The sequence below is a fragment of the Enoplosus armatus genome, chromosome 4, assembly GCF_043641665.1.
Source record: "Enoplosus armatus isolate fEnoArm2 chromosome 4, fEnoArm2.hap1, whole genome shotgun sequence".
Classification (NCBI taxonomy): Eukaryota; Metazoa; Chordata; class Actinopteri; order Centrarchiformes; family Enoplosidae; genus Enoplosus; species Enoplosus armatus.
The window spans coordinates 12659304-12675146 of record NC_092183.1 but is presented as its reverse complement, the minus strand read 5'-3'; the positions used below and the strand labels follow the sequence as shown (position 1 = coordinate 12675146).

General features: G+C 39.8%; 1 protein-coding gene across 2 annotated transcripts in view; it reads right to left on the bottom strand.

The window, feature by feature from the left end:
* Positions 1–1790: 1790 nt before the first annotated feature.
* pdlim5a (PDZ and LIM domain 5a) overlaps positions 1791–15843 on the bottom strand; it is a 56100-nt gene continuing 42047 nt past the window's right edge. For both annotated transcript variants that reach the window (XM_070904082.1, XM_070904083.1), the window contains 6 exons: positions 9646–9728; positions 6979–7180; positions 5067–5247; positions 3106–3226; positions 2473–2588; positions 1791–1880 (listed from right to left, as the gene is read on the bottom strand). In XM_070904082.1, coding sequence (XP_070760183.1) covers positions 1791–1880; positions 2473–2588; positions 3106–3226; positions 5067–5247; positions 6979–7180; positions 9646–9728 — 793 coding nt within the window. The remainder of the gene's footprint in view (positions 1881–2472; positions 2589–3105; positions 3227–5066; positions 5248–6978; positions 7181–9645; positions 9729–15843) is intronic.

Sequence of the window (15843 nt, the reverse complement as noted above, 5' to 3'; positions counted from 1 at the left end):
ACATTTTAATAGTTCCAATTGTAGTTTTGTAGGTGTTTACCACTGTACACTCTGCTCACCTACTTCTGCCCCATTCAGTAAAAAAAACCCAGCTTTCTTTTATGGTAATTGTGTGAAATTAACATGAGTGAGTTTTGTTGCCATTTGTTATGGTGTTTGGAAAACAAAACATAATAGACCGTATTTACCCCTCAGCCATAATGAAAACAAAAATCGCCAAATCAGCATGTTGAAACAGTTAGTGAACAGTCGAGTGAGATACTAAAAACACAGAGGAAACTACCCCACATCCATTCCCTGCACTGGCCCCTGAAAGCAATAACCCAGTTACTTAAACAGTTAAATACATATTGTTAGATACGACATTTCTCCCCTCTATAAACAAAATAAAATATACAGTTTACTACACAAGGATTATAGTATCCATGTTTGACCTTTATTTTCTGCAGGCCAGAAGGAGCTGCTCACATTTATGAAGCATATGGAAGACTGAATCAACCAGAAATTAATGCAATTATTATAAAATACAAAATAAATATATATAATAACATGAGGTAAAATAAATAAAAATATGAATATGATTCATGAAACTTTATGGCACTATTTTATATTTCTGCCATTAATATGCAATTGTCAAGACATGGCAGTCTACATTAGGAAGGAGAAATACATACATATACATAATATGGGCTTTATATTTTGTTTTGTATTTGTTTTGAACGTATATTTAGTTATTTAATTTAGATTAAGGCTAATTCTGTCCTCCATAAAATCAAGACCACTTCTCTTTGTCAAGTGTCTCACTGTCCCAAATTCATATTACTGAATGTGACCTTTTCTTTTGAAACCGGTAACAATTTTGCCAATGTTACAAGTTTTGCACAAAAAATGGAAAATGAAATACATAGAATTAATTTTAAAAAATAAACAAAAAAAGTTCAAATAATTTGAAGCACTGACCAAAGGTAACAGCCTTTACCACCAACCCCAACACCCAGCTCATCTGTATTAAAACAACTAGTACAAATACATTCTGGACATTTTTGGATGCAGATTCTGATATTTCAATTGCTGTCTATAATATGGGATTGCCATATATATGTACAGCAAAGAACACATAACAAAACCTAACAGTTTGACACAGGAAATCTGATGGATAATACTCTCTTGAACTTGTCTTAATAGCAGCTGATCTTATAAATCTGATTACAGCTACACAAACATTAACACTAACAAAAATAAAGGCCTGCTTAGAATATAATTGTCCAACATCATCCTCTCTCTGTATTCATTTAGTATGTATGAATAGATGTTTTCACACATTTCCTGTACAGTCAAAGTGTTGTGTGATTTAACAGGTTTCCCACTTTGTACACTGTTACTTGCAATGGTAAATGTGGTTATCTCACCACTGTCATGCCTCTGAGAAACTTTTTTATTTTAAATTTGGATCAAGAAAGACTAGGATTACAAAATCCTATGTATTATCAAGTACACATACTTTGCACCATTTGGCAGCAAAGCGGTTCTATTTTTGGATGCAGGACAGTGATTCTTCACTACAAGCTATTTTGCTGCTTATATTAGAAATCACATGTCAGAAGAAGATAATGTTGTACAGTGGATCTGGGACAAGAATAAATTCACTTTTGAATATATGGCAGTGTTCCTCTTATCTGACCTGCAAGAGCCACAACTATGCTTGTGCGAGTATTGCTTGAGTTTAATTGTTGTATGAACTAACTACTATTAAGAGGCCTCCCCACCTCGCCAACCGAGAGAGAATGTATTCATATCTTCAGTGTGTGAGCATGTTTCTTGCAAAGAGGTTTGTCTTTCTTGGAGAAGAAGGTCTGTCCTTCCAGAGTGGTGCAGCACACCTGAGGAAAAACACAGAAGACACACAGACACACAGACACACAGACACACACACACACACACACACACAAACACACAAACACATAGAAAGGTTACATAAGTAAAGCTGTTCAGAATACTTTAAAACTCCTCATTGATATAATCTCCTTAAAAATAATAATAACAGAAATGCTTGAAGGAGTATCTATCACCTCACTGTGAGAGACTCTGGATCTGTCTTTGTGCAGTAATAAAACATCATTATACAAAAACCATACGAAAGGGTACAAAGTAACTGGTATAATATGGACACTGTAGCACTAATTTAAAAAAGAAAATGAACAAAACCTTTATTGATAACTATTTTTGCAATAAAAGTCCAGAAATTGTAAATGACACATGTATCATTCAGTAAAGATAACATGTAAGTTTTGTTTTTTTAGTTGGTGTGCTTGTGACCGCACATCAATACTGACCCAGGTTTAGGCCTTTGCTCTGGCCCTTTCTGTGCGGAGTTTGCATGTTTTGCCCTCACAGTTTAAAGGCATGCAGGTCAGATGGAGAGGATGCTGTCAATTGATTATACTGTGAATAGACTATGATGCCTTCACTTACAGCACAGACAAAGCAGGTGTCATGCCAGGTGTAACCAAGGGCCTCCAGGAACTTGTCTCCTGCCTCGACGGGGAACTCACAGCCATGGCAGCCAGTCCCAAACAAACTGTAGAAGTCTTTTTACAGACAAAGCAAAATGGCACGCATAAAATGAACAACCCATACTTTACAATCATAATGGCAAGACCCAATCAAAGATCATAAGGGGCAGTGGTAGATAAACAGTCGACCATGGGGAGCAAAGGGTTTTCATTACACCTCAACGTTTGGCTTAAATTTTACACATACAGACGCTTGACCATCACTGATGTACACAGAATAAAAGTCAATTACACAGAATATACACAGAAATACACAGGACAAAAGTAAATTCATTCCACTGACTGTTGGGTCATCTCGTCTGAGACATCATTCATCGGCCCTACTTAATTATAGACAGCTGAAAATGCACCACTGAGAACACGTAGAGAAGTCTATGGTCCCTTGCTAGGGTCAAAGGGCACCACAGCAAATACCTGTGACCTAAAATAAACTCTTCAGGGTGAGGAAGGGATAGGTTGTATTTTCCCACTACACCTACCAGCATGGTCAATGTGTCCAATCAACACGTTGTTCAGACTCGTCATCACTCACCTTGTTCACAGTATGGTTCTCCATCCTCCAGGTGGAAGGTGTTGTTTCTGATTGGCCGCTGACAGCAGGCGCACAGAAAGCAGTAGACATGCCACGTCTGTTTGAGGGCATTTATCACCTCCTAGTTGCAAATGCAAACAATGTGGTTAGTTGGAGGCATCGTACAATTCATTAGAGGCACTGATGCTACCATGTTACCTTGCTGGTCATTATTTGTAACACTGCTGCACATGTAATGAGTTACTATTATAAATCCCTATTTGATCGGAATGGAAAAACATATCTGTTTTACATGTGTCAGTAAATGCACAGCCTTTCCTAAAGTCCCCCCGTTTCTCATGTCACATTTGAATATTAGGTTTTTGTCTTGTGGGGCCACATGACCCAGCTTAAAATAGACAAACTGCTTTCTTTCCCACCCTTAAACTGTGAGAACAAGACAGGACAGGGAATCAATGGAAAGTTGGTGGGCCGGAGTAAAATGAAGGATTAGAGGGGAGGGAGTGAGAAAACAGGTTAATAAGAAGCCGTAAGCTGGTTGAAGATGTGTGAGAAATAGAGGGTTGAAAGGGATTGAGGCTAAAGAGGTAAGAACACGTGAGGGATGAATGTCAGAGCTGTTATGAGAGCAGAGATCTCAGCTTCCTGACACTCTGGGTTCATGCTGCACCTGCAGCCTCTAGTCCTGTAAGCCTAATTCTCCTAACACCCGAACATATACCACATTCCTGAGTTTCAGTGGTGGTCACTATAGAAAATCCCTAAACCTAAAGCTTTCCTGCATTGGCCCTCTCTGCATTTGTCCTGCATGTGTGGGGTTGGATATACAGTGTGGCTGACTTGCAGCAACCTTTATAAAAGTGACCCTCTACACCTGTACTTTTATCCCCCTTTATTATTTGGTCTCAAATGATAACATTATATATTTAATAACAAGATAAACAATTACAATCCAGATTATGATTCACTAGTGCAAGAATGGAGACCGACCAAAATAATCCGAGTTTACTCTGATATGTATCCCGGCACGGCAGCTATTAGAATCTAAAAGTAACTGTATAAGCGATGTATGTTGAGAGATAATGTTAAAGATAATCAATCAGCTACTGGACAAGAAGGGAGGTATAGGTAGGACGGTATGAAGAGAAACAGATCCCATAGTAATTAAGCCTTGTGTGCACTTACATCAGTTAAATGGTATGTTTAAATGTTGGGTCAACCTCTATTTTAACTCTCATTGAGAAGTAGGATGTTTTAATCACAATCATCAAGAGCCGCTTTTCTGCAGCTTTGATATCTAAAGTAAAATAGCTCACATTTGGGAGCTGCTGCATGTAATCATGTTCATACAGTGTTGGGTTAGGGTTAGGCAAATATCTTTATGCATCCAATCGCCCACTTCGAAGCCCTCAACCTACAGCTGGCCCAAAGTGGAAATGTACAGAGCAGCGAAGACCAGGAATTACACTGACACACATGGTTAATGTCGTTGCTGTAAGCCAGTCTCACATAGAGGCTAACATCTTTGCTAACAGAGATATTATAGAAAAAGCGGGGAAAACAGAAGAACATAAAAACCATTAAACAGATAGACGTTGGTATGTGTGACAGGTTTGCAGTGAATGCCACAGAGGAGGACTATTACTGATGGTCTCCAAACAACAGGTGGTGGAGTCTGAAAACAACAGCCACACACAATGTCAAGGTCAGCTGTACAGTAAGCAAATGGTACTAACTTAGATTCTTCAGAGAAATGGCTAACGTTATCTTTCTCTGCACTGTAATCAAAGTTTAGTTGTCATGATAACCTTTAATATTGCATATTCTTAACTGTTGATTAACGTTCAACTATCATAAAACAGACAAGAGCACCTCTGCATACACACACACACACACACACACACACACACACCCACCCACACACACACACTACTGCTCCATTTCCCTTCATACCAACTCACCCCCAGTATCTTGTCCTGGCAGCGGCTGCATGTTGGAGCGAAGAACTCTTCATAGCAGTGTTCACAGTAGACAGATCCCTGTTCTTCCACAAAGCCTGTATCTGCTAGGGATGAACGGCAGTGGGCACAGTTAAATTCCTCCTTATGCCACGATTTCCCCATTGCTACCAGAAATGGTCCTCTGGGAAAGAAAAAAAAGACAAGCAGAAAAAGGTTACGTGTGAATCACCCTTTGATGTTACCTGAAGTAACAAAATAACTCTGCTTTGGCAAAAATGAACCCATATACATGATACAGGTTAACTATTCAAATTACTTGTATTATCATGACACTAATAGGTTGCTGATAGGTCATGTAATCAATGTGAGAAACTTAATTCTGTCTAACTACAAGTTGTCTCTCAGCATATACATTTTTCCTGCTTCTCTTTTCTTTCTCCACTAAGAGTCACTAAATAATATGATTTATCTCTGATTTTATCTACATCTATCTAGATCTGATATGTTATTTTTACAATGTACTGTAAATTGGTCATAATGTTTGATAATAAATCAAGAAGCCAGCAATATTTGGAAAGGACAGTGAAGAGGATAGAGAATAATGTATTTAGGAGGGCTGCAAGTGATCATTTTAAATTGGTAACCAAATCACTGTTTTAGTGTTTGATGCAGGTCACTAAATGTTGCTTCAGAAAGAAGGAACACATTTTAGAAATCCAGTGTGTCACTACAGGTCTACTGTGACCATCATCCTCTGCTTCCACTCAGACAGCGCCTTGGCACTGTCCACTTAGATGATTAGGTAAAGTGGGAAAACAACAGAGACTAATTTACTCCACACAATAGCTGCTGTGCTTATCTGAGCTTATTCTGATAGTGGCCCGTGCTTGGCAGTCATTAGCATGTGAGCTACCGTATCCTTAGCGATATGTAATGTAAGGTGACACAAGTTGGGAGATATCGCTCGGGTTAGGGCAGTCAGCTACCGGACAAGAAGAGAGGTCGACAGGAGCGAGGAAGAGGAAAATAGTCCATAGTGATGCGCCCTTGTACACAACTCTGGGTGGACTTACACAAGAGGGAAACAAAAGACAAACCCCATATTCTATAGACTATAGAAAATCTAATTTGTGTAGAATCCTCCTTTTTAGACAATCCTGAGATAATCATGTTAAAAAGAACAAAAAATACATTTTATTCGTGTTCTTTTCATTAGATGTAAGCCCACATCTGATACATCTGACCCCTTGACTTTTACCAGCACTATACAGTACTATGTAATATGTATCTGTGGACAGACACACGGTACAGTGAAAAACTGAGTTGGTATCAGCCTATCATGTGTGTGCATATCTACGTACGTGTGCAACATCACTCTACTGTTTGATCTACTGTAGGTGCAACTCAATTCCCCTTACCCTTATCTACACTACAGTCAGATCTTTGTAGTTCTACAGTTTCATACACAGATTATTTACTCGAGATGGTTTCAAGTTAATTATCTTAAGTGCCTGACTAGGACTAGGATTGAATAATTGAGAAGTGGACATATTTCCTTTCCTATCTGTGTTCCTATCTGTGCAGTCAAGTTGAAGAGGTCACCTCTTTTTTGCAAGCAGTATAAAGGCATGATTTGTTGGATGTCCTGTTTTCTTTCCCAATTTTAACTATGGTCATGACAACCACCATCTTTTCTGATGACAGAGCCTGTAGATTATTAATTCATAATATCTCCATTCTGCAGATTGCTACCAAGAATTATACTTACTATATACAATAATCATTGTATAGGATTCTCTGTTAATTGAGTTGCTTGGTTAAAAAAAAGTTAAAATTAAAACAAATCCATATAGACAGTCCATACAGAGGTTCTTAATAAATGACCTTATTAGCCACAGTATTTGTCCCTCACCTGATGACCATGTTGCAGTGGGCACACATGGGCGTACGAGTCCCAGCAGGGATGTGTTCTGCCATCTGGACCAGGGTGTCTTCATCTTTAGGGTGAGGCTGAGGTACAGGTCGGGCTGGGACAGGACCCCTCGGGACACTGGCACTTCCATTACCCTTCATACCAAAAGATGGGGTGATCAAACCAGTCCGTGGCCTGTGGCCTGTAGGAGATGGAGGAGATAGAAGATAAAAGGGCAATGTTGGTTAAGAAACAGAGAGACAGAGATGGCAAAAGGAAAGGAAAGGAACACATAGAAAACAAAAAAGTGAGCATTTTTTTCACATCACAATGGATGTGTGTGTGTGTGTGTGTGTGTGTGTGTGTGTGTGTGTGTTCTTCCCAGGTGTGTAAGTTATTTGACCTCTACCCTCTTTGCCTATTCACCCAGCAGGTGTCACGGTGGTGCGTGCAGCTGGCTGACTACTGTTGTCACAACCATGGATTCACCACATCAATCTTCACAGAATATTTCACTCCACCTTTGACACATTCCTATAGCATATGTGCATGCATGACCAAACACACACACACACACACACACACACACACATACACACCACCAAGACATTGCCTCAGCTAAAACACAGACACCTGGCTAAACATGTAGCTTGGCCTTTGAGCTCCACACCGTGGAAGTGTTTTTGTATGTGTGTGCATGGTGAGGGCAAGGGCTACTTTAGGAGCTTGGCTTTTTTTGCTGAGAGCAGCTGCCTGCTACAGCCGAAAACAATGCCATGATCGATGAGAGTGAACCAAAACAATACAGTTGCAGGCCGGACAGCTAAACTATGAGTTGAAACTCACTATAAAGCTCCGTAAAGCCGATTGGAGCAGCAGATTCGGGTGCGAATCATTGTCACATTGTTTTCACATTGTCATTTGATACATTGTTATTATAAAATTATTTATTAAAGCCACTTTAAGTTGAAGCTTGCGTTTGACAGTCCTAGATGGAGGCTAAAATGTAACTTTAAGGCGCCATAGATATGAATGCTTAGACCAAAATATCCTTAAAAAGAGTGGCAGTCATTTGTTAAATGTAATGAAAAGACAGTTTCAGGTCAAATGATTTTACATAGTTTGACGTTATTAGTGAAGCTGCCATTAATCACGCCAGCACGCACTTCACAAGGTTGTATGTTGAAGCTGAAGCTGCTTCAGGAATAAGGGGGAGCAGGAAAGTGAAGGATGCGGGTGACAGAATTAGTGTGTGTGTGTGTATGTTTTCACATTTTAACACCATGCCAATTTGTTTTACAATGGGCATTTGCAACAAGGCAGTCGCTGAAGGCCCGGGTTCCTTAACGGCAGCTCGAGATTCAAAATGGGTCAGTGCTGCTAGGTCGCTGTACGGCTAGTAGTATATTTTCATGAGCCTGGATCCCCGGGTAAGTGACTACATTTACGATTTTGGTTGAGTGGCAGTTACATAAGGGAGAGAACTGGGGGAGAGGAGAGGACTTGTGCCCACAGAATGGTTGAGGTAAAAGTGGAAGCATAAGCTAGTTATTTCCTAGAGAAATATTTACAAATAAACAGACAACAAATAGGCAGATATATTCTTTTTTTGGTTTGTTCATGATATACAGAATAATGCCCAGAAAAGACACTTCACAATCTCAGAATCTATGGGCTGAGTGCAGATGGAGTATGGGCATTATACTGCAGCTCTGTGGCTTGCCTTTAAAACTTTATTCATAACTCCTGACAGGTCCCTTCAGTAAATATTATCTTTCTAACAGAGTAGAACTGCTGCACGTGTGACTGACCAAGGCGCCACAGGCAGAGCGGGGCCTTCTCACCTGCTTAATGGGCTACCACAGAGGAAAAAGACGAGAAAAGAAAAAGAAAGTCTGCAATGACCTATTTCACAACATATGTCACGCTTCAACCATGGAAAATAAGCCTCTTTCCCCTTGCTAACTGGCTGCAACAACACTCAATCCAACAGCAGTAAATCAGTTTTACACGATGCCAGGATTTGGAACCAATCATTTTTTTTTTTCTATGAAAAAGAAATAACACTATTTAACTGTAGGAGAGGAATATATGAATCAATCCAAATACAGAAGATTTAGGTAAATTCCTAAATGAGTTTATTTTTGGGATTATATTTAGGGGACATTTTGGGTATGCGAGCATTTGTCGTGACTTATGCTAAGAAAACAGTTCAGGCACCTTAGTCTGAATATACTCCCCTAGTTAATTTAGTGAAAAAATATCACAAGATACCTACGGTAAAAGCAACTCACACGCAGGCACACAGATATTGTTTTGTTGGATTTGGCAGCGGATTTAGACAGTAATGTACTATTAAACAGATTACATGCAGCAATTGGCTGGATGAAGAAAAATGTATTTTAGTCACTGAAACCCATGTATTATGTATATATACTGTATTCTTTATGTTCACAAAGGCGGAAATGTTGTTTCAGTCAGTTAACAGAAGACATGCCAATTGTGGCTGAATCCCAGGTCCATAAATCATATTTCATACAGGGTGGAAAAATGACAGCTGGCAACAACCAGTGCTCATTGTGAACGTTTGAAAAGTAAATGAAAAGCCATTTAAGATGTGCTGTTATCACGAGTGGACAGGAGAGAACACACACACACAGTGTTTACCCTGGGTTGCAGCAGGTTCTTTGATCATGGTCTTGACAACTGCAGATTTATGGCTGTTGAGTTCTGGCTCCTCTCCCTCCTCACTGTGCGGAGAGACAAAATGGAAACACAAATGATATGTAAATTAATTAATATGTTTTGTGATTCAATTATTACAATTAAAACACAGAAACCATTGTCCCTGCACATGAAGTGTTGAATGAATAAACTCAATTTGCATTGCTGAAATTGCAAAATAAATGGTTAAATAAATTTGCATCCTATTTGCGTCACACAACAGCAGAATGTGGCTGATTCTGTTTGTGTATAGTGTATAGTGTGTGTGTTAGTTTCATCCCCAGCAAAATATCTTTAAGAGCGCCCTGTACTCATAGCCTCTAGGAAAAAAAGACAGGGAGAACGACTACTAGCACAGTCTAATTTTTCATGTTCCTGTCAAAATACAGTAAGACACATTCCAGACCACTTACCTGCTGACAGAGCCGAGACAAATATGGTACCAACCAAAACACAGCATGCAGCTACAGCCAAAACAGTACAGTACTCAACTTCACGATGCACTTCCTACTTGTGACTCCACTGTGCTCAAAAATGTTGCCCATGTGCCACATTCACAGCAGAAGTCCAGGCCACCGGCCTGATGACGGATAGGAGGCCAGTAGGTTTGCACAGCACTAATAATACAGCACACCCATTCAAAACCGATGCCAGAATATCAATTCAAATGACTGAACGGAGAGTAATTGACTCCAGTGGAGTGAAATATAGCATAGTGTAATGAACAAAAGTGCCCATTCCAGATGTACTGCAGACAGATGCCAGACTACCAGTACTAATGATGGAGGGGAGACGAAGTTCTTATGGTACAGTACACAGTTTGACCACGTTCGTTTTTTACATTATTTGGTGAATTATTTGTATATTTTTTACAACATCTACTGTATATACAGGTAAACATTGTTGCCATCTCCCTTTATATGTTCAAATGTCTCCTCTGAAAGCACAACGACCAACTGAACGGGTCCCCATGGCAGCATTGGCAGTCCATCCCCAAGAAATAAAACTAAATTTCACATTTGGGTCAAAGGCTGAGTAATTTTAAGAGACTCAGCAGTAAAATTTAGTGGTGATCACATCAAACACTAATTCAAGTGACGAAATAGAGAAAATGACCTCACAGGACCAGGGGTATTTCTCAGCTCTCTACATCAAATAGACAAATTGAGCCTAACATAGTGCTATGATGGTTGATCAGTTGTGCTGTGGCACAGGGCGACACGTTTTGTCTCTAAAGAAATGTAAACATGTAACATCTGTGTAATTGTTTTGAGTACTACTGCGAGGGCAATATATTCTTTTTGAGGTCACACAGTCTCTCTTGGGTCAAAACGTTCTCTTGCAGGACAAAACATGTGTCTCTGAGCAAAATACTCCCTCAGGATGCACAAGTTTCTCTACTTGTTAAGGACGTTTTTATAGTGCAATGCTCCTTCAAGGAAAACATTGCGTCGGATCAACATGTAGGGCAACACCTTTTTTCTTTCATTAGGAAAAATGTTTCAGGGAGACTTTTATTTTCTAGAGACACTTCTCCATCACGACATTTTAGTTATCTTATTTAGAGTTGTATTGATCAACATGTGACCAATAAACATCTGAAATCATGAACATGAAGAGCCATTATTTATCACATAGATAATACTGAATGCTTAATGAAATTAAGTTCGTCTGACTGAAAACAAAATATTTTGGCAGGTTTGGTTTGAAGAACCCCAAGACAGGCTTTGAAATGATTAGCTTTCTGTGTTGCAGAGAGACGCCAGAGCTCAAAATGTCTCTGCTCTTCAATCAAATGTGGCCCCAGTGGCTCAAACTCTCCACTGCCTTTTAAAATGATGCAAAATGAATAACCTCTCTATGAGTAACATCACGTGTGTGTGTGTTTTTAAGTATGTGCACCAGCTGAGGAGCTTGGGTGGGCCGACAATCTCTCCCCAGACGTATTACACCCATAATGCATAGCTGTAGCCAATGCCAACAGTTGGATCACTGCTGTCTTCCCCTTGTGCCTGGCAGTTAGGGGACTCATGGGAGACAAATGTTATGGCAACTGCAGTCATAGTTACGTTGAGTTGAGTTGCCTGTATGTTTTGTGCGAGTGAGAAAGAAAGACTGAGAGAGAGAGCTAGAGTTAGACTGACAGACACTATGAGAGGTGGATTGACAGGCAGAGAAAGACAGAAGAAGAATGTTGCACTTGTGTGTGTGCTGGCTTCATCTCAGTAGATGCTCTGTGTGCCTCTGCCATGATATTTCTTGTGCACACACTTAATTTCAACACTTGGGGCATCCATAACATCAAATGCTCCCGACAGAGAAGAGGGTTCATTTGGTTTACCACCCAGGATTACCCTCTGAAATCACTGATTTTCTGAATGAGTGCTTAGCTATGTGGAGTAGTAGTTGTAGGATATGTGGTCACAACTCACAAGGAAAGGGGTGACTTTAAATTTACCTAAATACATAGACAGCATTGACGGGAGAGGAGAAGAGAGGGTCTCCCTCCTCTGTGGCCGACTGATGCCAGGACACCCTTTGGTGTGAGAAGAAAAAATATCACATAAATAAGGAATAAGGCTTAGAAACTAAAACATGAACACAAAGTGACAGAGATGGTTAGATGGCTGTCAAATAAAGGCATTCCCACTCTTGTCACATTTACATGTAACATTTAGTAGCTGTTATTGCCAAATACAAAGAAGATAAATGTGAATCTCAACTAAATGGATAAATGGTTAGAAAATGCATCTGATGAATATACACACTGCTGAACAATCAACGTACAGGCTACAATGCAATGACAAGGATTGTGATAAATGCACCCAGTGGACTGCTGTGTTAGCATTGATTCCAGCTAATCAGCCTTTAGCCGATACAGTCCTGATCTAAGTGCTCTCTATAGGAAAGAGACTGTCAGACTGCAGAACATCTCTCTTCATTCTCATTATCCGCTTATCTGTTTCTACCCCATTTGTCTGACAGCAGGAGCCAACGGATATGGTGCACACTAACTTCTCACATCTGCAGGCAGAGACAAAACTGAACGAGTGTGGACAACAGTGCCAACTAGCTGCAATTTCATTACCATTGTCATTAGACCTCATTTACTTTTTAACTATTGCAAACAATTTTGCATAGACCAACAGCACCTCCACCCCTACTTGTAGTTCTGTAATGTATTTATTGTATTTTAATTTACTCCAATTCTGCAATATTTATAACTGCTTGTAAATTTAGGTAAGGTAATAAGAAATTAGGGAAGGGAGAGAGTGGAGAGAGATGACATAAAAAGGTCCCTTGTCAGACTAACTATGGACGTTGTTATTTTTCTTCATATTTTGTGCTTACTATATTTATTGTTATGCACCAATATACCAAGGCAAATTCCTTGTATGTGAAAACCTACTTGGCAACAAACCTGATTCTGATGCTATATTCTATTAGTGACCCCTCACATTAATCTTGGGACCGCTTGGGGGGGGGTCCTGACCCCAGATTGGGGAACCACTGCCATCAGTAACCATAAAGGTAGGAAAGTAAATAAGAAAGGTTTCTGGATAGTTAAGCAAATTAAATTCACAGTTTTCTCTCCACTGAAAAGGAAACAAGAGCATCATGTGGGGTCAGAACAGTCCTGTAAAGAACAGGAAAGACCTCATCCTCATCATGCTGTTAAGATATTACCCTCTGAGAGACTAAACTATACTGCCATCTATTTAAATTATCTGGGCGAACAAGCTAACTACATCCATTCACATTAGCTCTGGCAATTGGCTAACAACAGGTGACAAGTAGAGCAGGAAATAAGATGCTCCCCAGTCCTTCATTCATTAGAGCCAATTACAGCACAGCTCGTTAATATTCTCCACCAATCAGGCCAATTACATGGGAACTTAATTGTATTCTGTAAGACTGTGATTGGTTGATTAATGGAGGCCTCGCTGTTTTGATTCAATAGTAGCCGGTTAGAGTGCTGACCATCTGGACGTACTGGGCCACATATGAACCTTGTTAACTGAGAGGATAATTAAAGAGGGATGGGAGAGAGGAATACATTTATCTTCTTTGTCTTTCTCTTTATTATTCTACACTTTTTTACATTAATACAGAGAAACTTTGAAATTCATTGCCCTGTCAGTGGCCTTGTGTTGTTGTTCCTGTGTTTATCTTATCTGAAGTCTATTTTCAGCACTGTATGCCGCCTAACAGTGAGACGTCTTGTTTGCTGGTATTAAGTGATAATGAGGAAAAAAGGGTACATTTCAGTCCCCCAACTGTTTACATATGTAAAGTAACCCCTTGTGTACTGTAGCTCCGACGAGAACTTGTGTTATGCATCTCATAAATGTGTTGGTTTCGTTTGAACATTGAACAAATGGTCCATTAACATAGCTGACTGCTGTCCAGCAGCTCTCTCCACCACACAACAGATGGTCTATAATTCAGCACTGTGATATTCTTTGGATCACATTCAATCCTCACACACTATACCATCCACACACACACACAATGACAAAGATATCCATCCATACAGACACCCACTCAAACTCTCTCTCTCTCACACACACACACACACACACACACACACACACACTTTTCATACTTCACGGTTTAAATGTGTACAGTACAGTTGTGTCCACTAGCCAAGGACTGATCTCTGTGAGACGCTGCCAAGTAGTTTCACAGTGACCACAGAATGTCATAGTTGGTATGAGTTGTCTCCACAGAGACATACGGACCGTGTCTTTTGGGGCTGGCATGGTCTGACCAAACACGGCTTTTTCACTGCCATGAATGGCATGTTCAGTGGTCTCAAGAGCTGTTTACACCATGCGTTAAAAATAGGTATACTTTAGTTGTTGTTTTTTTTATATTAATTAAATTAGTCAAAGGGTACAACAAACAGAATATATAACATTTTATATCCTAAAGTTGTTTTCCTTAGGTTTGCTAGTTTGCTTGTGCTGTCAAACAATTAGTTGATAAGAGCTATTATTATTATTATTATATATCATGCATGACGTCACATTAATAAACACAGTCTCCACACGTTATATCACACTATTTATGAAGTAAATAATTATATTTTCTTTCCTGGACTCAGACCTGGACAAAACTGAATTAAAAAACAATAACAATATGGAGAATGCTGAGTTAAATACAGATTGTTCTGAATAATTTAAACTTCCAGCAAAGCTTGCTTTGTCCAGGTCTGCCCTGTCTACCTCTTGTTCTTGGGCAGCTGCAGCTCACTGATGCTACGGCGCTTCTTCTTCTTCTTCCTCAAGCGCAGTGGCGGAGCTTGAGTGATCGGAGTGATGAGCAGGGCGTCCAATAAGGACTGAGGCACTGCCTTCTCAGCAGGCCAAGGACTGCTCTGATAAGTTGTTCTGACAAGGTGATGATGACACATTTAGGAAGAAAGGAGGCAGAGGATGAAAGGGAAATGATGATGAAACCAAGATGTTAATTGTCAGACATTATAAAAAGGATAGAAAGAAAAAAGAGAAAAAGGTTTTAGAAGAAGTCAATTAAAAGCCTAAAGGTTGAGGTTGTTGATGGTAAATACACATAAATAAGAGAGAGCTAAAGGATACTTTCAGGGTGAAGCATACACACACACAAAATACTGGCACATTGTATTTACCTCGCCTGCACTGGACTAGGGTGCTCAGCATGTGTGTTTCGTGTGGGATGTTTGGGGGCACTGGGGGTGAGAGGAGGGGGGCAGGGGGCTGCTCTGGGCAGGAAGTCCAGAGGACTTGACAGGAGCTCTCTTCTGTTTACAATACACACACACACCCACACGTACACGTCAATACATCATACAGTAATAATGAAAAAATAAATAACAACATTGTTTCCGTAAGTGTGGCAGCTTGGTATTGTTCCCATTAATAGTGAATGTAAGATGAACTCATTTGTAGTTCCTGCAACATTTGAGTAAAAATCCTCATAACACTGTACCTGACTGGTTTGGTAGAAAGTACACAATGATGTGCTGACATATGAGTTAGATGAGTATTGACTTGGACTGGAAAACTGAGAGGACAGAAAGAGGACACGTAGACAGGACAGATAGCACAGATTGGACAGATAGTTGAAGCAATTTAATAAGCTGTCACTGAAACGTTTACT